The sequence below is a fragment of the Perca fluviatilis genome, chromosome 21, assembly GCF_010015445.1.
Source record: "Perca fluviatilis chromosome 21, GENO_Pfluv_1.0, whole genome shotgun sequence".
Lineage (NCBI taxonomy): Eukaryota > Metazoa > Chordata > Actinopteri > Perciformes > Percidae > Perca > Perca fluviatilis.
This window is the reverse complement of record NC_053132.1, coordinates 29,933,291-29,960,003: the sequence shown is the minus strand read 5'-3', so window position 1 is coordinate 29,960,003 and position 26,713 is coordinate 29,933,291. Positions and strand designations below refer to the sequence as shown.

Below are 26,713 nucleotides of genomic sequence, written 5' to 3'. Positions count from 1 at the left end.
TATTTTAATAAACCGATATAATTCATGCATTTCCATGTAATTACATTTCACAAACGTAATTCCGATCGACCCATTGGGAAACCACGGACCATGGGAGATTTCAAGTGACGGTTCAGCTCACGTTGCACGGCGTTCGTCGGTCATGACTGTTTTCCCATGATGGCGCCTGCATGTATACGTGAACGGTACAGTGTTTATAAACTATCTTTTTAATAAACTGTCCACTTACAAAGTTCTCAATGCTTGGGTTTACATGTAGGGACCCTCATTATGCTACCGTGGAAGTGTGGTGCTAATTTGACCCTTGTTAGTGGTTTTAGTAGTAGTAGTGTTAGTGTCTAGGCCTGTCACGATAAGAAATTTTGCTGGACGATAAATTGTCCCAGAAATTATTGCGATAAACTATAATATTGTCGTTGAGAGACCATTTTCATCTAATATAATGATAATGGCATAATAATGCAGGTACACCTTTTTAAAGATCAATAAACTTTTATTTCTAAAGAATATTTAACACTGGAACTGGAAGACATTTTAAATATCCACAATATGTCTCTGATCTCTTTAGTATGTCGTCTTTCACGCTGTTGTTTGCCGTTTGTGACCCGTATGTTCTCCCAGGCAATTCATAGCCTACTGGCTGTCAAAAGTTTGCTGCATTCCTCGAGTGTTGTGTGCGATAGACCTCAGACTCTGTACTACATTTAACAATTATTTAACACTAAATATTACATTTAAATAATATATAATTAATAAATTAAATCTATCTATATGGCTATCTGCCACACGGCGAGTAAATGTTTGTAGCAAAATAGTTCTGTTTTTCAGTCTTCATTTTGGCGAAGGTGCGGCTTCTGCTCCTCTGCAGGTCGGAGGTTCGTGGGGGCGGGCCGACACACACACACACACACACAATAGCGCAACTCTGACATACTTTCCACACTCCGTGTCCGCGGACAGCTGTAGGCTTGTACCGGTTAATGTTCTGTGCATTGTCGAACACATGCAGCCACTTTCCTGAAACCGCTTGCGAGACTGACACAAGTCCACAGCGGTGTGTATGTCCGAGCCTAGTACCCGATATTTATCCGAGCCTGTCCCCCCCCCCACCTCCACCTGCAGGTTGTCAGCTGTGTGGTTTGGAATGAAAGGGAGAAAACGGGACGCCGAGTAACACAGTTGATATCGCTCATATACTTTTATTTTTTTTTGACGGCGCCTTAACTGCAAAGTGACCCTGCTCCAACTCTCAACTAGTGTTTCTCTCTGTCTCTCTCTCTCTCTCTCTCTCTCTCTCTCCGTCCGGAGTCCCGCCCACACAAAGACCATGCGCCTGACAAAAAGGGTTGACTCCTCGTTACGCTAAGGAACCGAGAGTGGTCCTCCAGTCTCTCTGGGAGAGAGAGAGAGAGAGAGAGAGAGAGAGAGAGAAAAAAAAAAAAAAAAAAAAAAAGAGAGAAAAAGAAAAGAGAGAGAGAGAGAGAGAGAAGGAAAACAAACAAGCATGCAAATGGAAATTATCGCGGCCATAAAAATTATTGAGCTCATTTTTTTTATCGTGCGATTCATTGATTTGACTATCGTGACAGGCCTACCCATGCCCCGACGACTAGCGTTATAAGCTAATTAGCGGTTTGCGATAAAACTGGTCACATCCGATTAGCATGAAAACATATTCCAGAGAACGGTCAAACTCGGTACACGTGTGTTATTAACCCCTAGGTTCATTTGGCGCCGGATTTGTCCTTTTACAATTTTAGAAGTTATGTTTATGTTTCCCGCTATTTGTACAGCCTGTATTGTTAGGGCCACTTTATGTCCGTTTGCAAAGCATACCACAGCGAAGAACTGCATTAAGTAAGTTGTTGATGATTTCTGATGAATTGATGATTTTTTTTGCTCTCCAAAAAATGACATCAAAGTGCAAAGAGACTGACCAGTTGCTGTCATGTAGTGACTTGAAATGCTGAAACTTTCCTCTCCTTTTACCTGTCTGTCAGTAGTCTTGAACGTGGATATAAACACAAAAAACAAACTGAGCCAGGATTGGAGAAGATTTGCGTCTTATAGTCGCGGTTCTTCTGAGATGGACGTTGGGGTGTCCAAGTCCCATGTGTTTCTCAACTACAGCCCCAGAGCCCTCTTCTCCCAGTGAGACACGCATCGGCATGGTGGTGCTGTGTGCTCCTCGGCCCTGCGTTGTCCCGATCCTCTCGATTGTTGGCTTACCTCCAGTGCATTCTGTTTCTGTGTGTGAGTGGTAGTTTTAGCAGTGTGACACTAAAAAGCCTCCGAAGAAATTTGGCTGCAAGTGTTTGGTGGTAATGGAATGGCTGGAGGTCGCCCAATTACACTAAATGATATGCAGTATGCGCAGCAGGAGCAGCAGCTTTCAGTGCATTGCGTCCTGCAGCCAGGGTAACAGCCGCTGCAGTTTGGCTCAGTGCTGTTTGTGTATGTACAGTAGGGCTGCACATAGGGCTGGGCGATGTGGAAAAACCAAACAAATATCACAATATCTTTGACCAAATACCTCGATATTGATATTGCGACGATATTGTAGGGTTGACAATTTGTGCTTTCACAAAATATTTACACAATGAGATTTGTGATAAGTAATCATCAGTAATGTGAATACAATGACTAAGTGGGTAAAGGCAAATAATAGAACAGCTAGAACAGTCTGGAAAGTTCAGAAAATGACATTTCTCTACTGTAATGCAGCCTTGTGTCATATCATATCACCATTTTACGATATCCAAAATCCAAGACGATATCTAGTCTCATATCATGATCTTGATTATAATGATATATTGCCCAGCCCTAATTTGTTAACCGTTCACTAGGGCTGCACAATATATATATTTGTTTTTTTTATCATCATCGCGATATCAACTGGCGCAATATACACATCAAGAAAGGCTGCGACATATCGCGATAGACACTCAGAGATTTAGTTAGTTGAAATAGATTATCAGTAGAAAACTGCACTTTAAAATGGAACGGTCATTCTTTTTTTAGTCATGCCTTACACTTAGGATTGGGCATCTAGAACAGATTCCTACTTGGAATCGTTTCAAAAATTTCGATTCCAGTAGAACCGTTTCTTTATTGGAATCGTTCAGAGGATTTGGTTTCAGATCCGATCATCACTTCCCAATTTAATATGTGCAAGTTTTGGTTTCCGTTGCCAGGCGCTTGTTGTGTTGCAGCCTTGGAGCACAGTAAGCAGCGCTCTAGTGTGGCTTTATTTTCTGTTGAAAAAGCCCCGTCAAACTGCAAACCACCATAAAACGTTCCTCTTATTTGTGAAAATAGGCATGTGACCTGTTTCAACTCCACCCCTCAAAGAATCAGAATCGAGAATCGATAAGAACCGGAATCGAAAGGAGGAATCTGAATTGGAATCACTATTTTTAAAATCAAAACGATGCTCAACCCTACTTACACTGAACAGTACACTTTAATATCTGTTTATTTATGGCAAGTAATATCATTATCGCAATATTTAACAGTGTTATTGCATATTGAATATTTTCCTCTTATCGTGCAGCCCTAATGTACAGTATATACACTAAATATTCAATCATTTAGGGGACTTTATTGGGTGTATGTGACTGCTTCTGCATGTTTTTGCAGGCTATCTATTTTTGGCAAGTGATGTAGTCTGAGATAGTGAAGGGCTACATCACAAGAATCTCTTGCAGTGGTTCTCAAAGTGGGGTCTGGGGATCTCCCGGGGTACCTTTTGAGTACGCTCATGGAGGTCCCTAACAAAAACAAGGAACACTTACAGTTCACTAAAATTTAGGCTACTTAATTGGAAAGTGTCTCAGTTATATAACTATATACTACTGAAATAATGAGTTTCACTCTCTCCAACTACCATGCAGTTGAGAAAACAATCTCACCACAAGGTCAGTTTAGTAGCTGCTCTGTAACTTTCAGCCTTATCACATGATCTTCATTAAAAGATGGAGATGTTTTTGTGCTGATGGTTTCTCAACTGCTGTTTCTGAGATCAGCAATGGTCTTTGAGCCCCAGCAACATGGATGTTAAGTCCTTAAAGGGTAACTACCTTTTTTTTTTTTTTTTAAACCTGGACCCTATTTTTATTTGTTTTTGTGTGAAAGTGACTAATAGGAACAACAATCTTTGAAACTGGTCCATTCTTAAGCGTGGACGCTGTAACCGGCAGCCACAGACCGGGCTGCAATGTAACCCTATGGGGCAAATGTGCATCGTCAATTTGGTCCACTTAAAGTGCTTCATGTTGCCGCTGACAGGTTCAGATTATTATTCTAAGTGTCTGACAGCATTATGGAAAGGATCCCTACAGAGATAGACCTTTTTAAAACCTCTTTGAGACATTTCTGTTTAACCAGAAACAGCAATGCTAAACCCACCAGACTAAAAAACAATATAAACAATATTTTTAGTGTGTATAGAGCCAACATATTTTCACATGCAAATCTGTAAACTATGTGTTTATTTCAACCAAAACTAGTTTTTCATAGTTTTATTTTGTTTCTGTCGACTTTAAATGTAGTGTATTTTACGATGCTGAAATTACTGTTTATTTACATGGAGTCTGCAATTTCGCGGATGTTTTTATGTTTAAAAAAAGGATCTTACTCTTTAACAGAAAGGTCGACCTCCTTAGAAATCCTTTCCATAATGTTGTCAGACACTTAGAATATTAATCTGAGTCTGTCAGCGGCAAAACGAGAAACATTTGGGAAGGTAAATACAAGCTGGACAACTGCCCTATTAACTTACATTGTAGCTTGTTTCGCTGACTGCCGACTGCAGAGATCTCTCTTAATACTGGACCGATGTCAAAGATTGTTTTTCCCATCAGTCACTTAGACACAAAAACACAGGAACATAGGGTCCAGGTTGAAAAAATAACGGTAGTTACCCTTTAAGTGCTCACCACAACTTGAGCCCCGGAACAGCTACTAAATGGACTATTGGGTGAAATGTTTTTTCAGCTTCTGTTTTCAAGGTTAGGAATTAACTTTATCATCTAGTTTGACAAAAAATGTATCCCAAGGTCCGCTCATGGTTGAAAGCTTCATGGGGAAAAAAAAAGCGAGTAAGTGGATCTTGATTCAAAATGTATTAGGCTAATTTGTTTTGCCAAGCAACTGTTCCCAAGGTCAAAAAGGAACCTCCCTGTAAACTGCCATCTACCCTATGCGGTTACCAAGACAGTTAAACGGTGGGACCGAAGCCAACCTATTTGGGTTTCCACAGAGAAATCTAATTTATAAGTGGTCTGTAATGTGGATGTTTGAGAACACTGATGTGCTGTTTTGAATTGAGGCTGGCTAATGCTTTAAGCTTTGTGCTGCATGACTGTACAGTTGCCCACTTTTACATACAGGATTGTACATAACACCAGCTAATACATTCTGATTGCATAACACGTTTTTTGCAAAAGCAATAACAGAGGCCTGATTTGTTGTGAAGACATTTTTCATAGACAGGAGTTGAGAAACAGGACTGGAAAACGAGCCGTAACTTGCAGGACAACTGGGAAGGAGACTCATTGTGTCTGTGTTTAGGTGGAGCATCCCGCTGGGTGCACGGGGTGTCATGGACGCAGTGAAGGAGGGTCACAAGAGCACCCTGAGCTCGGGCAAAATGGTGGCTCTGGCTGCGGGGCTTTCCGTCGGGGCCACAGTGGGCTACATCGTCTATCGCCACATAAGCAGCACCAACACCAGTGAGTATCTGGCGTGGAAAAGTTATTGTGCCAGTGTTCACAACTATTTCCATTAGGGACCGACCGATACTGTTTTTTTCAAGGCCGATACCGATTAGTGAAACCGATAATCGATATTTGGAATCGATATGCATTTACAGTGAAAATGAAAATCTTAAAGTAGGGATGCACCGAATATTCGGCCACCGAAAATCTTCGGCCGAAAATGGCCCAAAAGGGCATTTTCGGTTTTCGGCCGAAATACCTTTATCACCGAAACAATACGGCCGAAAATGTTGTGATGACGCAAACAGAAAACGCGACCTGCACGTGTGTCAGTACCCGATCCGTTCCACCTGCAAAGCGTCTCCTAAACAAAGAGGTTGAGACGGACCACGGAGTGAAAACAATGAAAAGTGCTCTTAGAGTCTGTCAGCACACGTTTCACTGAGATCTATTCGGATCCTCTGCACTTCATCGCGACTGTACTTGATCCGCGTTATAAAGACCATTACTTGGATGCGGAAATAAAGCGGGGGGCGCACGAGGAAATGATCCAGGCCGCGATGGATGCGGAGAACCCGCGTGACGGAGACGAAGCGGAGCGCCAAGCGCAGGAGGAGATCAGAGCGCAGAAAAAAAGACGCTCTCTCTGCACCAGATGAGGGGCATGCACCCTCGTTGTCTGATATGTTCAGTGAAATCCTGCAAGAAAGTGCCTCAATTAATAATAATATAATAATAATAATAACAATAGGTAAGCTATTCTGTTCTTAGGCTACTGTATACTGTATGTGACTATCAGATTGTAGCCATATTTCTGCTAGATATTTTTTAATTAAACTTTAATATTAATTTATACAATTGCAATGCCTTGATTTTAGTAAAGTTAGTACACAGTCATAGCCATAAATGCAATGGTACTAATAATTGGCTTAATTTCTTTCGGTGTTTCGGTTTCGGTTTTCGGTCTTGGTTTCCTCTTTTTTCGGTTTTCGGTTTCGGCCAAGAATTTTCATTTCGGTGCATCACTATCTTAAAGTCAAAATTAAGATTTTGGAATGTTACAAACTCCAACACAAAACTTTGTTTAAATGCTTTAAGCAATTATTTAATTAATGAGAAACGTTACACATAATACCCTAGGGCTGGGCGATATGGAAAAAATCAAATCTCAAAATATTTTTGACCAAATACCTCGATATCGATACTGCAACGATATTGTAGTGTTGACTATTGGTGCTTTCACAAAATATTTACACAATGAGATTTGTGATAAATAATCATCAGTAATGTGAATACAATGACTAAGTGGGTAAAGGCAAATAATAGAACAGCTACAACAGTCTGGTAAGTTCAGAAAATGACATTACTGTAATGCAGCCTTGTGTCATATCATATCACCATTTTACGATATCCAAAATCTAAGACGATATCTAGTCTCATATCATGATCTTGATTATAATGATATATTGCCCAGCCCTAATTTGTTAACTGTTCACTAGGGCTGCACAATATATATATTTTGTTTTTTTATCGTCATCGCGATATCAACTGGCGCAATATACACATCAAGAAAGGCTGCGACATATCGCGATAGACACTCAGAGATTTTTTTCTGTTAGTTGAAATAGATTATCAGTAGAAAACTGCACTTTAAAATGGACATCACTTTACTGTAATGCAGCCTTTAGAACCCTGCCATATTACGATATCCAAAATCTAAGATGATATCTAGTCTCATATCACAATATCAATATAATATCGATATATTGCCCAACTCTATAATACCCAGTAACAGAGAGTCAATGGGCAGGACATTAAGTCGGACTCAGTGGTGAGTGAAACCGAAGCAGAGGGACAGACACAGAGCTGTAGCAGACCCAAAGTAGAACACTTTTTAATTCATTAACTCTATCGGTTATCAGGCAAATAAAACGCTGATACAGATGATCTGCAAACTGCCCAAAAAAAGGCCCGATAATCAGCCGGGTCGATAATCGGTCTATCCCTAATTTGAACCCTTGCCAGTTTTGTTGATATTTGCGTGTATGTGACAAACTAAGAGTTTTAGTTCTTTCTCTGATGACCTTATCTGCGACTGACTTTGTGTCCATTTTGCCATTAACAGGTCAGGAGCCCAACGCTGAGGTGTCCAAGATGACCCTTCCAGTAGAAGTTTATAGGAACATATCCAGATACCAAGCCAAGTTTTTGGACATGGTGAGTAACTCAATACTAGATAATGACTCTTCATCTGCTCATAGTCAAAGTAGTGTGCAGTATTATATAATGGGATTCTAAAATAGTAATAAAAATAGTAATTTCAGGCTCTGCTCTCCTGCTCTCTCTCTCTCTCTCTCTCTCTCTCTCTCTCTCTCTCTCTCTCTCTCTCTCTCTCTCTCTCTCTCAGGTGACCCAGAAGTCTGGCGCTCATGTGAGGGTTTTGCCAGACTCCGGGGAGCCTGGATGTAAGACGACTGTATGTTTCCTGCTGCAGGGCTCTAAGGAGCAGGTCTTGCTGGCCCGCTGTGTCTTGGAGAACCTGGTCACTGACTGTGAGCCGGTGACCGAAGCTTTGGAAGTTCCCCAGACCGCCTTTGGACGTATAATAGGTAGCTTCGAAATGTTTCCTAGACCTTATTCATTTGCCCTCGCAAGCTTTTTGCTTTCAACACTGGTGTTGAGCTAGTGCTGTAGACTGATTTTTAGCATATTCGTCACATTAGCATGCATTCATTTGCATGCTAAAAGCTCCACTAATCAATACATTATGAGCAGTGGATCAAATGGCAATGTGAAAGATGTCATTTATACATGTAGTGAAGATCTTCCAGAGATTTATCACCCAGCTCTGCAGTTCCCCTCTGCCCTTCACTGCTTTTTAGCCTCTTTTAGCTCATTGTTTTCATTTTCTGGGCTGTAAGCTCTACTCTCAGCAGCAGCAGGTAGCTGTTTTCAGTAAATAAGTTCTGATAAACACAGTGCACAGCAACAGACGGACTCAGTTAGACATCTGCTGGTAAACATAGTGGAGCATTTAGCAGCTAAAGCGACAGATATCTCTCCCTAACGGTTAGTGGAAACTAAAACGGAGATAAAAGGAGAGTGAACATTCATCAGGTGGACACAAACACAACTCAACAGATCGGATCCTACAGAAACTGAGGGAGAGACGTCTTCGCTCAGCTAACAAGAACTAATATGTGATAATATGTGAAAAGCGCCACGCATTGTCATTCATGTCAGAAGCATGCCAAGAGAGGGGGCTAGATGTGTTAACAACTGTTTGCTAACATGCTGGCCATATCAACTTTACAAGGTGATGACATTGGTGATTTTGTGTTTTCCAATCGTTCCAACTGTCCCAAAAAGTCTGTTCATGCAGCTTTAAGATTTGAGTGGCAATGATGGTCATTGATGTGTTCTGAATAGTTTTAGGACAATAATGAAGTTCAATGGCACAGAGGAATACAATAGATATATAGAGGGCCCTATCTTTCACCCGTATCTTTGCTAGTTTAAGACAACGCAGTTGTCAGTTTCCCATTCAGCGCCCGCGTCGTTTAAATAGCAAATGCACCTGCGCCCATGGGCGTGCTGGTCTTACACGGAGGTGTGTTCAGGTGCACTTTTGGCATATTGCTATCTTGAGGCAGCGGGAAGTGATCGCGCCATTGACCAAGAAAAACCTGGTCTAAAGTCAATAACGTAGCATTTCATTGTTATTTTAACCGCAAATTAGTCAAATGTGCCTAGGCTTGTGCACAGCGCACGCACACTATGCTTGTTACACACACACACACAGGGAAGCGCAGCAGCACACACACATGCAGAAGATTACAAATAAAAAAATGACGGTGCAAATCCTCCATCATAATAGCAGTGCTCCAAGGTCCAAACGTGCCTGGCTTTTAAAGGGAATGGGAGATGATCTCTGATTGGTTTATTGCATGTTACGCCCAAAACACACCTATGGTTAATGAAGACACTAAGTACAACCCTTTTGAACCCGGCGCACGGACCCTTTTGTCTGCCGTCAAACTAGCAAAAGTGGATTTGGACACGCCTTAAACGCACCTGCACCAGGCGCTTTACGCCGTGCGCTTAGATCGTTAAAATAGGGCCCAGAAGCTTTAGATGCACACAAAGTACACAGTAGGATAAATTCAATGTTTGGTTTGGCTCTGCACTCAGAATTTGTTGACGGTGAGAAAAATCTAGAACTGGTTTTGTGTGGCTAATGTTGCAGGCCGTGGTGGAGAAAGTTTGAAACTGATCACCAGGACCACAGGGGCCAAAGTGGCTTGTTCCAAAGAGAAGACGCTCGGCCCTGGGGCCAAGGGCAGCGTGACAATCACAGGGACCAGACAGGAGGTGGAACAGGCCAAGGTGAGTAGGACTGAGTCACTTCGATTAGGGATGATAGGGTTGGTTACTGAATTCAACACTTTTTAGGCACCGACCGAATTGCCTCTTTAGTATCGAGTATCGAAAAATGCCTCATCATTCAGTACCCAATTTCAATAAGTATTACCTGTATGCGGCAAAATTGCAAATCCCACTGACTATGGCCACGCCAAGACCCGCCCACGAAGCAGCTCGATTGGTAGGGGTTAGGCATAGTAAATCTCATCAGTGTCTGTAAGCCAATCAGCACACAGCATGCTTCTACCAATAATGTGCAATATTTAGTTGAATGGTCTAACATTTGCTTTAACATTATTTAATCCTCTTTTTATTATTATAATTACGTTTTCTTTTTTATAAGATAAATGCTGGAATAATGTTACATATCACTAATTCATATCTGTGTTCTTCGCATAAGATATAGAGCAGTTTTGATGGTGTCATGTTATAATGTTCCATGACATTTTTATCTGTTAAACAAACAATATTGAACTTAAGCTAAACTTTTTTTTTAATTATCGCTTTTTGAATTGTAATTGCAATATCTGGCAGAAAAATCGCAATTAGATTCTTTCCTCAAATCGTTGAGTACTAATTTTGATTACCCGTGGTGGTCAGTCCACTTATTTAAATGCTGTTGAGAATAAATGTAACTTTCATGATCTGTTTGCAGGAGCTGATTCTAGAAAAGGTCCGCGAGGACATGATGGTGAGAGCAAAGATCTCCCAGTCCTCTGCCCTGCGGCAGAAACGTGGCCAAACGGCTGCGAATCAGAGGCCGGGCGGCACAGAGACTGAGGCGCCAGTGGGCTTGAACAACAACGGCCCCTACTCCCAGACAGAGAAAAACGGGCTCATCCATGTCAATGGGACCAGAGGACAACCTGAAAATCAGTTTGACAAGATTGTGGAGTTGAAAATCACCAACACACACCACAAGGAGGAGGAGGAGGAAGAGGAGAGTGTCTCCACAGATTCTCTCTCTGAAATTTCCAAGTTTGAAAGTGAGTTTGCTTTCTCTATAATTGATTCTTAAAAAGACTAACCACACTTAGGGTTGGGTATTGTTTGGGTTTCCGATACTAAAACGCTACTTTTAAAACCGTGCCAGTGCCTGAACCGATACTTAAAATAAATTAAAATAAAAAGAGAAGCACAAAACAACGTCCTTACCTAGGTACTGTCAGGGCACGCCCTCATACTCTGCTTCTGACTGGCTAGTAGTCCTTACCTAGGTACTGTCAGGACACGCCCTCATACTCTGCTTCTGACTGGCTAGTAGTCCTTACCTAGGTACTGTCAGGGCACGCCCTCATACTCTGCTTCTGACTGGCTAGTAGTCCTTACCTAGGTACTGTCAGGCGCGCCCTCATACTCTGCTTCTGACTGGCTAGTAGTCCTTACCTAGGTACTGTCAGGGCGCCCCCTCATACTCTGCTTCTGACTGGCTAGTAGTCCTTACCTAGGTACTGTCAGGGCACACCCTCATACTCTGCTTCTGACTGGCTAGTAGTCCTTACCTAGGTACTGTCAGGGCACGCCCTCATACTCTGCTTCTGACTGGCTAGTAGTCCTTACCTAGGTACTGTCAGGGCACACCCTCATACTCTGCTTCTGACTGGCTAGTAGTCCTTACCAGGTACAGTCAGGGCACACCCTCATACTCTGTAGCTAAAACAGAGAGCTCAGGGTGAAAAGAGGAGCTGCAGCAATGTGCAGAACGACAAAAATATTGTTTTTTTTTTAAAATGAAACCATGCAAACCTCTTCTGATATAACCTCTAAATACAATTATGAACCTGAAGATGAGCATAATATGAGCACTTTAAAGAGCGGCTTGTTTATTGCTAAGGCCATATGGTCAAAATGAAATTATTTATTAATAATCTAATAGTCTAATCCTTTTGGGATGACTCCCGCAAGGAAATTAGATTTCCAGCAGCAGATTTCGGCTTACAAAACACTTAGAAAATAAAGAGGTATATAAAAAAAAACAGAATAGAAAATACAGTATAAGAATAACAATAAAACTTGTAGCTAAATATAGGAAGTAAACAAAAAGTAAATAAACAGTAAAAAAACAAACTACAGATAAATAAATATAAATATATATAGGACTGTGTATGGCATTGTGTTATTATATAGTGAATAAATGACATTTAGCATACATAAATTAGCAGTTAAGAGCAGTTAGTGTCCGGGTATGTATGTGAGTAGATTATTAATTAATTGCACAGTGAATGAGTGGCTACCACTCCTTCCCTTCCTTCCTGTTCTGTTCTGTCCTCTTTACTTTATACTCTATTTCCTCCTCCCCCCGAGTGAGGAGTTGTAGAGTATGATGGCATGAGGGACAAAGGAGTTCTTGAGTCTGTTGGTCCTACACTGAACACGCTCCTCTGGTTGCTGATGACGGTGTGCAGGGGGTGGCTGGCATTGTCAGTAATGTCCAGCAGTTTGTCCAGTGTCCACCTCTCTGCCACCGTCATCAGTGAGTCCAGCTTCATGCCGACCACAAAGTAATAATAATAAAATAATAAAAATAAGAATAACTTATAACAATAACTTATTTCATCAGTGAATTGCTATTAAACGACAAAAACAACCACCAGAAGGGAAAAGGGTATATTACAATAACTTTGAATGCACCACGAGGCTACCAGTTTCAAGTGAACGCATCGGCTGTGTTGTTCTTCAGCCAAAGGCAGCTGCAGACTGTTGGACGTCCCGCTGTTGGAATCCTCTTCCAGGGTGGCCGCGGGTCCTTAAAAAGTTTTAAAAAGTCTTAAATCACTTTCCCTAAAAATAAGGCCTTAAAAAGTATTAAATTGTCTTAAATTCAGATTGGATAGGTCTTAAATATGTTTGTGTCATGCAACCGCGAAAATGCAGGCAATCTGTTCTGCCAGCCAGGTCGAATATTTTTTACGCAAGGTAACCCCATTTGTACATGACCTATCCCCTCACCAATCGGCTATCCTAACCTTAACCTTAACCGAGGTCAAATGCCTAACCCCTACCAATCGAGCTGCTTCGTGGGCGGGTCTTGGCGTGGCCATAGTCAGTGGGATTTGCAATTTCGCCGCATACAGGTAATACAGCAATGGTTGATAATTGTTCAATTACAAATTGCTTGAAAAGAACGAGTATTATTGGTTAAGGTCGGTGCCTGGGAATGTTTATGAAGCGAACTGCGTTATGCGTCGGAAGAATTTCAAATTTGGTAAACTACGTACTACGTAAAGGCTCGCCAGCAGCCCGTAATTGCTAGTTTCTGCTACACCATTTCTACCGCTAGCAACGATGTCAACGCTACAACGCTGGATGTTAGGATGGGAAATCCACAGCCAACAATGCCAGCTGACCGCCGAGAAATTGTGGCTCTATGCCAACTCTCCGAGCAGAGGTGATTTGGGTGCTGAGGACTGTGACAAGCCACAATTCCTACAGGTATAATGACAGGATTGAAGAAGTGTTCAAAGCAATGTTTCCAGATTCGGGGCTTGTACAGTCATTTACCTGTGGAAAGGACAAGACCAGATACGTTACGCTAAATTTGGACTGGCGCCATATATCAAAAAATAACTCATCACCTAAGTCCAAAAATGCGGTGCGTTTGTAATTATGTTCGACAAGACACTGAACCAGACAACCAAAAGCAAACAACTGGACATGCATGTGCATTATTGGTTAAATGACAAGTGGTGCTCATAAGTCTGTGAACCCATGATAAGTTGACTAAAAAGAGGAATACAAAAATCATCTTTTGGAAATTGATCTTAATTCCTTAATTAAAAAAAGTAGGAAAAGTCCAACCTTTAAGGACACCAATTTTCTTGGTGAATAAATAATGTATCGTAAATAAATAAATGCCCTTCCTTAAAATACAGGGGGCTACAGATACAATGCATCCTGATAAAGTTCCCTTGGCCTTTAGAATTAAAATAGCCCCACATCCTCACATACCCTTCACCATACCTAGATATGGGGCACTTTCAATAAAATCATCTCTCAATCAATCAAACCAGCTATGAGGCTAACTGAAATAAAACCATTCTAATCTCTAGGTGTGGTGAAGGGTATGTGATGATGTGGGGCTATTTTTATGAGCAGCACTGTATACTATTTATAAATATTGGCAGGTAAACAGCACACTCTAATACCATTCTAAAATTCAATTTGGCTGTTTTTACTTCATTCATTTTAATTTGTCTAATTAACATGTAGTGCCCTATCCATAGTTGTTATTCACTTGACAAATCAGTAAAGCTTAACTATATGATACACAACATACAAGAGGTTAGTTAATAAATATATTTATGGCACACTTACTTTGAAATGCTGAAGTAGATCCTGGGCAGTTGCATGGCCCATGAACTGCTCCATATAATCTTGACTGGACATGGTCATTTAACCAATAATGCACATGCAAGTCCAGTTGTTTGCTTTTGGTTGTCCGGTTCAGTGTCTCGTTGAACATAATTACAAACGCACCGCATTCAAGTCTTAAATTTCATTTAGAAGTGGTCTTAAAAAGTCTTAAATTTAACTTGTTTATACCTGTAGCCACCCTGTCTTCAGTGAAATACAGTCACACTTTACACCTTTTAGCTGTCAGCATTTTAACTGTGTTTAATCCAGCTGCTAGCTAACGGTAGGCTAACGTTACCTGCTGTTAAGTGTAATGTTAACTAGAGTGACATGCAGCGATGCTTCTGTTGCCTCTAACGTCCGTTTCGGAGCATCAGAGAGCAGCGCAGGCATTTCAGTGGCACCTAAATAAGACACCGAAATCCATGCTGCTATTCGGCCGTTTAGGCCCCGGTGCCATATTAGCACCGGGGTTTCGGTACCCAACCCTATCACACTGCAACTGCCTCAGTGCAATCTGTTTTTAATCACAGTCAGATTATACTGAAGGTTTTATTTCTCTCTGTCGTCAAGTTCCCAGCCCAGACCTGAGCTTCCAGCCTGATGAACATCTGGAGGTTTATGTTTCTGCATCGGAGAACCCAAACCACTTCTGGATCCAGATCCTGGGTGTTCGTTCCCTTCAGCTGGACAAACTGACAGAGGAGATGAGCCGCTTCTACAACAGTGGCAACCCAACCGTAAGTCAAGGGGAACTTTATTTGTCCCAAGAGGGGCAATCGGTTAACAGAAAATACCACAAGATCAATTAAATACAACATATAATGATAAAAAAAGTAGTGAAAACATACAGCAATTCAGCAATGTGAGGGTATGAAGGACTTTTTATATCTGTTGGTTTTGACTAGGAACCAGAAGACAAGGTCTGAAACTCAGGGGGTGGGTGCTGTCAGACATGGATGGATTCTGCATTCTTAAAGGTGCTCTAAGCGATGTTGGGTGATGTCACTTCTTGTTGACGTTCAAAGTATTTTCAAACAAAACGAGACTAGCTCGCCCCTCCCTCCTCCTCATCCCGTCCCCACCCCCAATATCCTTGTTGGTTATTGGCTGGAAGGCTGGAACACTGTTTGTTATGTTTGGTGGTGCAGGTTGGAGCAGTTTGTTTTTGTTGCTGTTTGTGGAGCCTGGGCTTTTTTTTACATTGTGTTCAGGGGACAGGCAGCTAGCAGATAGTGAGGAGATGTTTACTGTATGTGACAAAAAATGTTGTAGCCTAAAAAACACGTGACATCGCTTAGAGCACCTTTAAGCAACTTAGACTTTTCTGTTGGGTTCCTGTGATAATGCTACAGACCTTGGTCCCTTTTGTTCATGCATTTTTTCTGTTTTAAATTGAGAAAAGCAAACCAACAGATGAAGGAAAAAGTTAAAATGGACTCAATAATAGATCTATAAAACAAAGTCAGACCGTGTCAGAGTTTAAAACCCCCTGCTTTATGATGTCAAAGTAAAAACAACATGTCCCTCTTGGACCCCACATTTTTTAGAAATAAGTCACTTCTCTCGTCTCTAGGAACACAGGGTGGAGTCCATTGTGGTGGGGGACATTGTGGCGGCTCCGTACCACGACCATGGCACATGGAACAGGGCCAGGGTGCTGGGAGTCCTGGCCTCTGGACTGGTGGACCTTTACTATGTCGACTTTGGGGACAACGGGGAGCTGCCCAGAGAAAGCCTCTGTCGTATGAGGTAAGAGACAAGTCCATAGATGACAGTAAAGGCCAATTTATGCTTCTGCGTTAAATCGTCGCCGTGGGTACGTACGTAGGTACATGGAGATACCGACCCTACGCCGTAGCCTGACGTGCACCTCTCACCCCTGCTGACGCAGACCGCAACAACTGTGACTGGGCCGTGGCTTGGTAGCGTTGCATTTCCTGGTTCTCCTTCTCCATAACAACATGAAATCAAGGAGAGGGTTCACTTTAACTGCTCCAGATTTCCCACCGTGGTCAGAAAACACAAGGGAGACACTTTGTTTCTCTCACTATGACTCTAGAGTCGCTACTCGCTCTGAAGATAATCAGTCACTCTCTCCCTCGCTCTACCACATACACAGACACACATGCCGGCCCTGCTATTCTCTTAAAGAGATCAACGCACAAGTAACGAACTTCAGACCACTTACGTAGACTATGGAGAAAGCTCTGCGTGGAGCCTCCGCACAACCATAAATCCCGCTTAATCCCTCCACTGCATTTTCTTTCCATTAGATGTTCCTGTCGTAACTATTGTAACATGTATATAATGAAGATCCAGTCAGTCAGAAGACAAACTCTGGTTTCAGTAGAAGATCTACAGCATCACACATTGATTAATATGTGGAAAGTACCACACCACAGCATTGAGTGCTTCAAGTGGCTATATAACGATATGTTTGGGATGACAATGCATCAAATGACAATGTGAGAACAATACAAAAGGAGCCACTTGTGTGGCCAATCCTTGTGCAACTTAGTTTTCAGAGATTTGTTTTTTTTTCTTAGTTCGTGCTCATCTTAGTTCGTGCCAGCCAGGGATTAGTCTGACAAAATAGTTGTCACAGAGTCGCCCACACAAAGGATGTACCCAATACTTGATTGTCACACATGCCACCGCAATAAAATACCGCATACAGAAATCTGTTTCAGTTTTAAATCAAAGGGGAAATGTATTGCCAGCAAAACAATGTAAACAAGCAGGGTGTGGTTCACAAACAATTATTAAAGAAACAAAGTAATCAGTCCTCGTTGGATATTCACACTTAGTATACAGTTTCACTGTCCAACAAAACGTGTGGCAAGAGCTCAGATGGCACAGAAAACACAGTTGATTGAGGTCACAAAGAGGATAAGAGAGACTTAACAAATCTGAACACTTCATTTTAAACTAAATATGTAAACCAAAATAAAGTTCAAAAAGATAACCTCCTTACGTTAACAATAAACTTAAATAAATAAAAATTATAAGCTTTTCTGCTAATCAGAGAATCGTACTGTGTTTACCTTTGAAGAAGATATCTGTGTCTTTAGGAAATGTATGGTTCTGACATACAGAGTGCATATTATTGAATGTGGCACCAGTTATGAAATAGCACAGCTATGTTATTAACAGCTTTTGCTTTTTCTGCATGAATATTTCAGGAGTGACTTCCTCAGCTTACCATTCCAAGCTATTGAGTGCAACTTAGCAGGAGTGAGACCAAAAGGTAAAGCTCTTTTCTTAAAAACTTGATCACACAGCACAAAGGCATATAACTAAGACAGAGGTGAAAGTCAAAAAATGTTGATTGATTGATAATGTTGATTGATATTGATTGATTGATGGCCTTTTTTTCCCTTAATTTTTTTTTAATTCTCTAAATGTCCTGTTCCCTCAGGAGAGGTGTGGACCGAGGCAGCCCTGGATGAGTTTGAGCAGCTGACGTGCTGTGCCTCCTGGAGACCCCTGCAGGCCAAACTCTGCAGCTACTCCCACTCTGAGGTCTCCTCCTGGCCCACTGTCAAGCTCTACAACAACACTGAGGGCAAGGTCAGCTAGCGTTCTATCTGTTAATATTATATTGTGTTGGAGTTGTTTTATATTATATTATCTGTTTGGATTGTTTCTCATCCTGTCTGCTATGTCTGTACAATTAATTGTCTCAGAAGTATTTGCGAATAACAATTTAATTGTCTCTTTCAGTCAAATTTAAAAATATTTCTTTATTTATAATTCATTTTTAAACAAAATAAAGTTTTAAATGGATCCCAGGATACAGCTTTTGGTTATATCGCTGCTATGTGACACAGATAATGTAGTAACAGAGGTACACAGCCTATGAAGTAAACCACCTCTCTTTATTATCATAAAGCATTGTTTCTAACTGTATTCCCCTATCGTCATTTTTGTTGCTATGAGCATGTTTGGGGACATTTGCCAACAACTAACAGTTGAAATAATAATAAAAATATATAGTCCGACCAATAATCACTTATATAATTACAATTTGTATATCTATCTGTATATCTTAACAAAAGCAACAATTACCAGTCATACGCTTTAACAGCTAAACTAATGTTAGCAATTAATTGCAGTTAAACAAAGAAACTGCGATTATGTTTAAAAAAATGACAATTATGAAATAACTGTTACAGGCCTAATATCAACACATAGCACTGGTACAACAGCAGGAGTGCAGCAGGCACACAAAAAAAATCACGGAATAGAGTTTAGTTAATATGGACTTTTTTGCCAAGTGGAATGGATTTGAGGAAGCAGCAGCATGGAAGTCAAGGCTGTAGCTGAAACGCGGAATGGAGCTTAATTTATTTGGGCATTCCTTAAGTGGAATGGATCTGACTGACGGTGCTCTGAAAAGTGAACAGACAGATGCGCTGGATTAGAGACGGTAAAAGGGAGTGGGTCTGATATCATCGGTCTTAAAAAGTGTGTGGGTCTTGTCCAGGGCTTTAAATTAACTTTTTTGATCACTAGCCAACATGGCTAGTAGATTTTTAAAGTTACCAGCCAATCAGATTTTCCACTAGCCATGTTGTTTTTCTTTCCTAACTAACTTTATGTCTTAATTTCAGCTCCTCCGGTTTGTTTGGCTCCGTTCGTCTAGCGTAGCTCGTAATCAGTACCATGCACACTAGGCACGTAGCCGACGGTTGTCTGATGCGTCACGACTTAAGTGTTCATGGGAAATGTAGGATTAGTGCTACAAGCTGTGTTGCCAGATAGAGCTGCACAATATATATTGTGTTTTTTATCGTCATCGCGATATCAACTGGCGCAATATACGTATCGCAAAAGGCTGCAACATATCGCAAAAGACACTCAGAGAGTTTTTGTGTTAGTTGAAAGAACATTTTAAAATGTTACGGTCGTTCTTTTTTTAGTTCTGCCTTTTATGTTTAATTCGATGTTCAATTTGTTCAATAAAAGAATGTTAGAAATGATTTCCTTTTGTTGGTTTCAAAATCAACCAGCAATTGGTTGTATTTTAGAAGAATACTGAAAGCAGCAGAAATGCAGAACTGAGTATACCATAATATCTGTTTATTTATTGCAAGTAATATCATTATCGTGATATTCAACAACGATGAACGCATATTTTCCTCATATCATGCAGCCCTATTTCCAGATAAAGATTTCCAAGCCAAAGACACACAAAACTGCCCAAATGTTTTGGCAGAAAACAGGCCGATCTGGAAACACTGACTTGTCGCATCATTTCTGCAGCCGGCCGATTCAAACAGACGCTTCGCTTCATTCATCACCGGCCAAATTGGCTAGTAACTTTAAAATGGTACCCGCCAAAGTTCATTTTTACTCGCCTTTGGCAGGTTGCTGGGTGTCAATGTAAAGCCCTGGTCTTGTCCCACCCACGTAAAATGGTTCCGACGCCCATGGCCCTTGCCATCTTGCCATCTTGTAAAACAATAGGGGTGTGACGAGACACTCGCTCACGAGACAAGACGAGACACGAGATTGGGGTCACGAGAGCGAGACGCGATTTTACCACTAATTTAAAGAAAACTTCAGTTAAGAAATATGACTGGGAAAAATAGTCTTTACTCAGAGAACCAAGGTTACAAGCTAGGGGTGTGACGAGACGCTTACTCCACGAGACGAAACACATCACGAGATTGGGTTCATGAGAACGAGACGAGATTTCTCGTCGAGGTGAAAAGTTGTCTCGTGAGGCGATGTGATGTCAGCGTGATGGAGCGTGGAATTACTATTGAAAATCCCCCTGCCACTTTTAAATCATTTGTGTGGCAACATTTTGGTTTTCCTGCGGAAATAATAAACGGCGAAAGAGTGACAGACAAGACGAACACAATATGTAAACATTGTAAGAAAGAAATGCCGTATACCGCGGCTAACATGAGCACTATGCAAAAACACTTACAGCACCACCACAGCTCTCTACTAACTACAGTAGTTAGTAGTACGGCATTTCTTTCTTACAATGTTTACATATTGTGTTCGTCTTGTCTGTCACTCTTTCACTCTTTTCACCTCGACGAGAAATCTCGTCACGCGAGATCTCGTCACACCCTTATAAAACAACTGTCTTTTCTAGACTGTAGATATTGGCGAGGAGCTCGTACGCCTGGGCCACGCTGTCAGCTTCCAGGAAGTGGTGAACGGGAAGACTGAGGGTGACAATCTGGACTGTCTACAGAGGATGCTGGTGAGTCACTCAACACAGCGACATTTCTATTGGCTTCATTAACACTAGGGACGAAAAGGATCAACGAAAAACTGTTGACTATAGTTTTATTTCTGGACAATATTTTATGCCACTGTTTAATATCTTTTAACCAGATTTTCATTCTGGTCAGGTTTTAATCTAGATTTAAGAAACACTTATTATTTTTATTTAAAACCAGAGTTATAATAAGTAGAATCATTTTTACCCTAAATGTTTATGCAGAATTTTATATAGAGCTGAAACGCTTCATCTATTGACAGAAAATTATTTGGCAAGAATTTTGATATTCCTATAAGTCAAGACTCCAATGTGAGGATTTGCTGCTTTTTTGCTGATTTATGGCATTTAAATGTTTAAATGTTATATTATATAGTTATTTGGACAAAAAGGGCATGTGACATCACATTGGGCTCCGAGAACTTTCAATTGATTTTTTCACTAACGATACATTGATTTATCAAAAAAGTAATCAACAGTAAACCAATGATGAAAATAATTTTCATCTGCAAGTTTCATCTGATCAAAATTTTACATAAGAATGATTGCAAATTATGAGAATTGGCAATGAATATCTCTCTCTCTCTCTCTCTCTCTCTCTCTCTCTCTCTCTCTCTCTCTTTCTCTCTATGTGTACAACTAACCACATTATGTCATATCAGACAAAAGGTTTTATCTGAATGGTGAATTGGCCTCCTAAATCAGTTTAAACCTAGACTGAACAATTTGAAAATATCCTCTAATTGCTTTTTAATTAACTGTTTTTATTGCAGTTAGTGAAACAGCTGTTTTAAACGTTTATCAAACCAAGACAATTATACTTAGAAGATGTGAAAATGAAAACTGGACAGAAGGGTATGACTACAGTATTTTTATGCTGAATAGTTCAAGCAAAATCAAAGTATGTTTCTCAGGTGAATGAAGATGCTAAAAATTGCGCAGAGCATACATAAACATACAAGAGTCTACAGCCATGCTAGCAGCTCTGGAACTGAGGCAGTGATGCTTTGAGCCAAATGCTAATGTCGACATGCTAACATCCTTACAATGACATCTGTGGTTCAGATTTTATTTTACTCTCAGACCACACATTGTGGTATGGAATCTGAAACATCAGCACAAAGGTAAATAGCCAGACTGGATCTTTAACACATTTGAGCAAAAGGTCAACCCTAAGCAGTAAAAAAGTGGTTCTTTTAAAAACAAAAAATGAAAAATGTGCTGCATTCTGAAATAAGATGGCCATTATGAAATTATGTTATCAAAAAGTAGAGCTAGAGTAAAGATGGCTGCAGAGCCTCATATAACTTCCATCAATGGGAAGACTATTATTCATTTTCTCTAAACTGAAGTGAGCCTGTCATCCAGTCACTACTTTTCACTGACGATGGTTTGAAACATAACAAAGTTAACTATTAGCTAGATCTTATCTGAAGTTATGAGGGCAGCACAGTAACTCTTATATGGTGTATTAAAACACCTTACAGCATGAACAGATGAACTTCACTTCACTTAAGAGGATCTTGTAATGATCTTCGTAGTTGAAATTTAGAAATGGATCATTTTTGATGTTGTCCCTACCAAACACAATGTCGCTTACTCAATACTGTCACTACAACATGCTCTTAACACTCCAACATCTTTGTTTCTTGTCCTCCTATAGGATGACGTGATAGGAGCATCATCAGAGAAAAGTCTCTCCTGTATTAGCTTATCAGGTAAGCACAGTATCGGGAAATTAGCCAAGAAGTGACTAAATCAATGCAAATATTTAAAAGGCGCTTGGCAACACAGTGAGGATTGGTTGTCTGAGCAGATCAGTGTCATCTTCATGTTATCCACATATCCTGAGATCTGAAGAGCAACATGAAGTCAGCGTGAAACACAGTCCCTCAGCTTTGCCCACTCAGGCCCAGCCAAAAAATTATTCACATTATTGAGTCATCACTCACACTAACCCACACCACCAGCTGCCCTAATTCTGATGTCGCTGTGCCAGTGCTGCAGCTCACAAACTCACAACTTCCCTTTCCCTCCTAACTTCATATTTGGTGAGTTCTTAACCAGTGAGAAGATGATTGGGGACAACACCATTTTAGAAGGCAGTAGTTATGAAACCCAGTCAAGACCGAAGATTTGCGACGAGACGACTGTAAACTTGCAAATACTTGCAACGTGTCGGCCTGCGGCGTTCTGAAACCTGCCAGTTCACACCAATGCGACGAGACGGTGTATCATCTTCATAGCAACGGCTCTTTGTACTTCCGTCCTAACCAAGGGGGTAAGCGAGCATCTGGAAAGCGTATCTCCTAAGGGAAGATTCTGAGGCTAACAAACCATCACCTCCCATTAGCATCCCATTGACTCCCATTCATTTTGGCGTCACTTTGACAGCGAATAACTTTACATCTGAAGCGTTTAAAGATTCTGTTTGTCCGTTGTTTATTTCTAAAGAAACACGACAATGTATAAAAGGCTCCATTACCTTGTATCTCACGTTATGGCTCCGTAGCAACCGTTGTTGTAAAAATAGGTTTGTGTCATAACCACACGACTTTCTGTCGCACAGTAGAGAAATTACCGTATAGTCCGGAGAAGCTCGCAGGCGATCGGGGGAAGGGAGAAGCCTGTTACAGGCCTAATATCAACACATAGCACTGGTACAACAGCAGGAGTGCAGAAGGCACAAAAAAAAAAAAAAAACACGGAATTGAGTTTAGTTAATATGGACTTTTTTGAGCCAAGTGGAATGGATTTGAGGAAGCAGCAGCGTGGAAGTCCATAGAGAGTCCATGAAAGCATCGGAACAAAATATTTCAGCAACGTTTTGATGGATTGGAAGTACTTCGGTATGTGGCAAGTGAATTCATATGAAGTAACATTTATTGGGAATGATTGAGATTTCTCTTGGCACAGCTACCAGAAGACTTACAACTTTCAGACAGGTTGCTCACATCACATCTATGTTGTCAAGCTCAGTTTGAGGCTGCGCAGTAACGCTCAGCCAGCACCGGGAAAGTGACTTCACTGGTCTCCGTCGAAGTATATGGTGTCGGTGTGACCATTTATTTAACTGTCTATGGTCCTAACTTCCGACTTCCATGCTTTTTGTAGCAAAATATAATATTTGTTGCGCCAAAATATGAATGTGGATGACGTTTGTGATAGTGAGATGCTCGCTAGAGTTACATTTCTAGTGATGAATCGGCGAAATACATTTTATTTTTCTGATTCACAGCTTTGTCCTAGGCACTCCCTCTCTTCAGTCCCTCTCTAGCTCGCTCCACTGTACGTGCTCGCTGGCGCACGTTGAGCCTCCGTTAACAGTTTGTAACAGAAATAAAGTGGATTATGGATCATTTTATTATAGCTGACTTTACCAGCTGACTTCTCTATTGGCTGTTGAAACAAGTGGCGTTACGTTCTAAAACCAGCCTCTGGAGACTCGACCAGCTGAGTCGCAGCGTCACCATCGGACCGCTGAAACTTTTCTCTGCGACGTTGTGAAACGCTTTCGTCTCATCGCGAATCTTTGGGCTTAAAGGAGACCCCGAGAATGAAATGTTGAGTCCAGACAGAACCACAGAAAGCTTTCACTCCTATCCTGACAGTTCTGCATCAGCACAACCTCCACATCTGCCCACGCCCACACTAGCTGGGACTGTCAAAGTGAGGAGTACGGAGAGAACATTTGTGAACCAGGAGATGAGGAGGATAAAGGAAGAGATGACGGCAGAGATAACAATGTGATTGTGTCGAGTGCTTGCTGCATCCGCTGTTGTCAGTAAGGAAGCTGCTGTGATCTTATTTACATGGGACTCAGTAATACTCGTGGAGACATATTTCAGCCCAATGACGGAGAGCAGGATGAGCTGGGGAAAAAAAACACTGAACCACTGCTGTGTGCTCACAGCAGAAATGAAGATGCTAGAAGGCGTGGGAGGCAAATGATGACCTGAATAGAGCTAGATTGGATGAGAAAACAATGTTTTTTTGGGGAAAATGTTGGATAAAGATAAAAACCACCCTGTTCTGACACAGCAGGTAAAACATTTCATACAGAACCAGAAGAGGAAATGGATCGTTCATCTGAGCGTGATGGGACATCCAGCCAAGACTCTTAACGGAACAGAAACGTGTGACTAACACTTTTACAGACAAGAGGCAAACAGGACAGACAACAGATTTCAGCATTAACCCTTGCCCATTTACATCAAATTATACTTAATTAACATGCTTTGGGTGAATGAAGACGTTAAAATAAGGCAGACCTGCCACATAAGTTATTGGTGCAAGTTTGAATATCAGTTTTTTTTAATTACCATGATTTGGGCAGAAAACAAGGAAGCTCTCCACTTGACCCTGCAGTTCCCCTCAGCTCCACGGAGCGTTTTAGCATCGCTTAGCTCATAGTTTTGGTTTTAACGCCTTCACTTTTACTGTTGTGGTTCAGTCTGACAGCGCTTATCGACCTCATTTCCAGGCAGCTGTTTTCAGTGAAAAGGCTCTGATAAACCCTCTGTACTCTACCTGTTCAGCAGCAAACAGCAGACAGACACAGTTAGAGACCAGCTGGTGAACAGAGTGGAACATTTCGCAGCCAGAGAGACAGAGGAGTTGGTGGAGACTTAAACTGGGAAGTAAGAGCTAAAAGGAACATTATCTCATTGTATTACATTTTCAGTCAAATTAGAGGGGCTTTGTTATTACTTATCTGGGGTGGTAGTAGCTCAGTCCGTGTTGGGTTGGGAACCGGAGGGGCGCCAGTTCAAGTCCCCAAAATACAGAGTGTGGACTGGTAGCTGGAGAGGTGCCATTTCAGCTCCTGGGCACTACCAAGATGCCCTTGAGCAAGGCATCGTACGCCCAACTGCACGGGGCGCTCCTCCAAGGAGCAGCCCCGTCACTCTGACATCTCTCTATTAGTGTGTATAGCATGTATAGGTCCTGAGCATGTGTGTAATTCAGTGTGTTTAGTGTGTGTGCAACTGTACTAACAGTGAAAATTGTGAATTTCCCCTTGCGGAATAAATAACGGCATGTCTTCTTTCTGTAAGTCATTACATTGTGATTCTGTGCCAATAAATATAAAAAAGAAAGTCCAGTTGTAATGTTGTTGGTAGAATGATTTTCTTTTTTTGATTTTTTTTTTGTACCTCAGAAGCTGCTTCAATCTCAGGAAGCGTTGATGATGTCATAGATGATGAGCTGCTCTGAGTCCAAAGATGTACATAAATATCAAGGTATTGTTTCCTGGCTTGATGACTGAATGAGTTTTAACATTCTCTGAAGAATGTATTTATGAACCGTTATGTCTGTGAAAGCACTGACCTCTCCTCTTTTTTTTCTTCCAGCACTGACCACCCACTCCTCAGCATTAGCTCAAATAAGATGTTTCCTTGTCTGACCCAAACTCAACCGCATAAATCCTCATCGTGAAGCCTTACCAACAGTTCTTTCAGCCATATAAATTTTATTGTTGAGTACAATTCTTATGTTTTAACTTTAAGCTGTTCCGTTCTGTACCCAATGCTGCTTTGCTTAAATGTGTTGTTACTATATTTTGTGTTCAAGACATGAAGAGAGGAACAAAAAAAACAAATTGCCAGTATTATTTTTGAAGCACTGTGTTGAGTCAGTGGATTGAGAAGGCAGCTGTTAAGCTAATGTCTACTTTTGTTTTCTACCTGTATGCTTATTGAGATTTAATGGCCTAAATATTGGGCTTCACAAGTTATTATATTTTGGAAATAAAAACCATAGTAGTATTGAATGAGGTCTGCAGATTATGTCCAGTATAAACAAATGTGGCATCTACTGTATAATTAACTAAGGACGAAGGAAAATAATAGTTTGTCTTCAGGGGTGTAATAGACTGCACAATATATAATAAAGGATTTATTTTATGTCAAGGATTTTCTGTGTCTTTTACTTTGAAATGCTATTCATACTATAAATATTTATTTCAGAATTATAG

The 26,713-nt window shown here is 41.0% G+C and overlaps 1 protein-coding gene across 4 annotated transcripts in view; it reads left to right on the top strand.

Annotated features, from left to right (window-relative positions):
* The window catches only part of tdrkh (tudor and KH domain containing), a 28,462-nt gene extending 1,814 nt beyond the window's left edge, over nt 1-26,648 (top strand). Inside the window, exons 1-14 of one of the 4 annotated variants that reach the window (XM_039788891.1) lie at nt 1,751-1,857; nt 5,572-5,732; nt 7,843-7,934; nt 8,125-8,326; nt 9,964-10,103; nt 10,795-11,125; nt 15,066-15,232; nt 16,069-16,244; nt 17,678-17,742; nt 17,914-18,065; nt 20,608-20,718; nt 22,400-22,454; nt 25,898-25,979; nt 26,091-26,648. In XM_039788891.1, the coding sequence (XP_039644825.1) occupies nt 1,766-1,857; nt 5,572-5,732; nt 7,843-7,934; nt 8,125-8,326; nt 9,964-10,103; nt 10,795-11,125; nt 15,066-15,232; nt 16,069-16,244; nt 17,678-17,742; nt 17,914-18,065; nt 20,608-20,718; nt 22,400-22,454; nt 25,898-25,953 (1,800 nt within the window). In that variant the 5' untranslated portion in view covers nt 1,751-1,765 and the 3' untranslated portion in view covers nt 25,954-25,979; nt 26,091-26,648. Of the gene's footprint in view, nt 1-1,750; nt 1,858-2,014; nt 2,152-5,571; nt 5,733-7,842; nt 7,935-8,124; nt 8,327-9,963; nt 10,104-10,794; nt 11,126-15,065; nt 15,233-16,068; nt 16,245-17,677; nt 17,743-17,913; nt 18,066-20,607; nt 20,719-22,399; nt 22,455-25,897; nt 25,980-26,090 lie in introns of those variants that run through there. The other 3 variants (XM_039788890.1, XM_039788889.1, XM_039788892.1) reach the window with 3 other exon arrangements.
* Nucleotides 26,649-26,713: the final 65 nt, after the last annotated feature.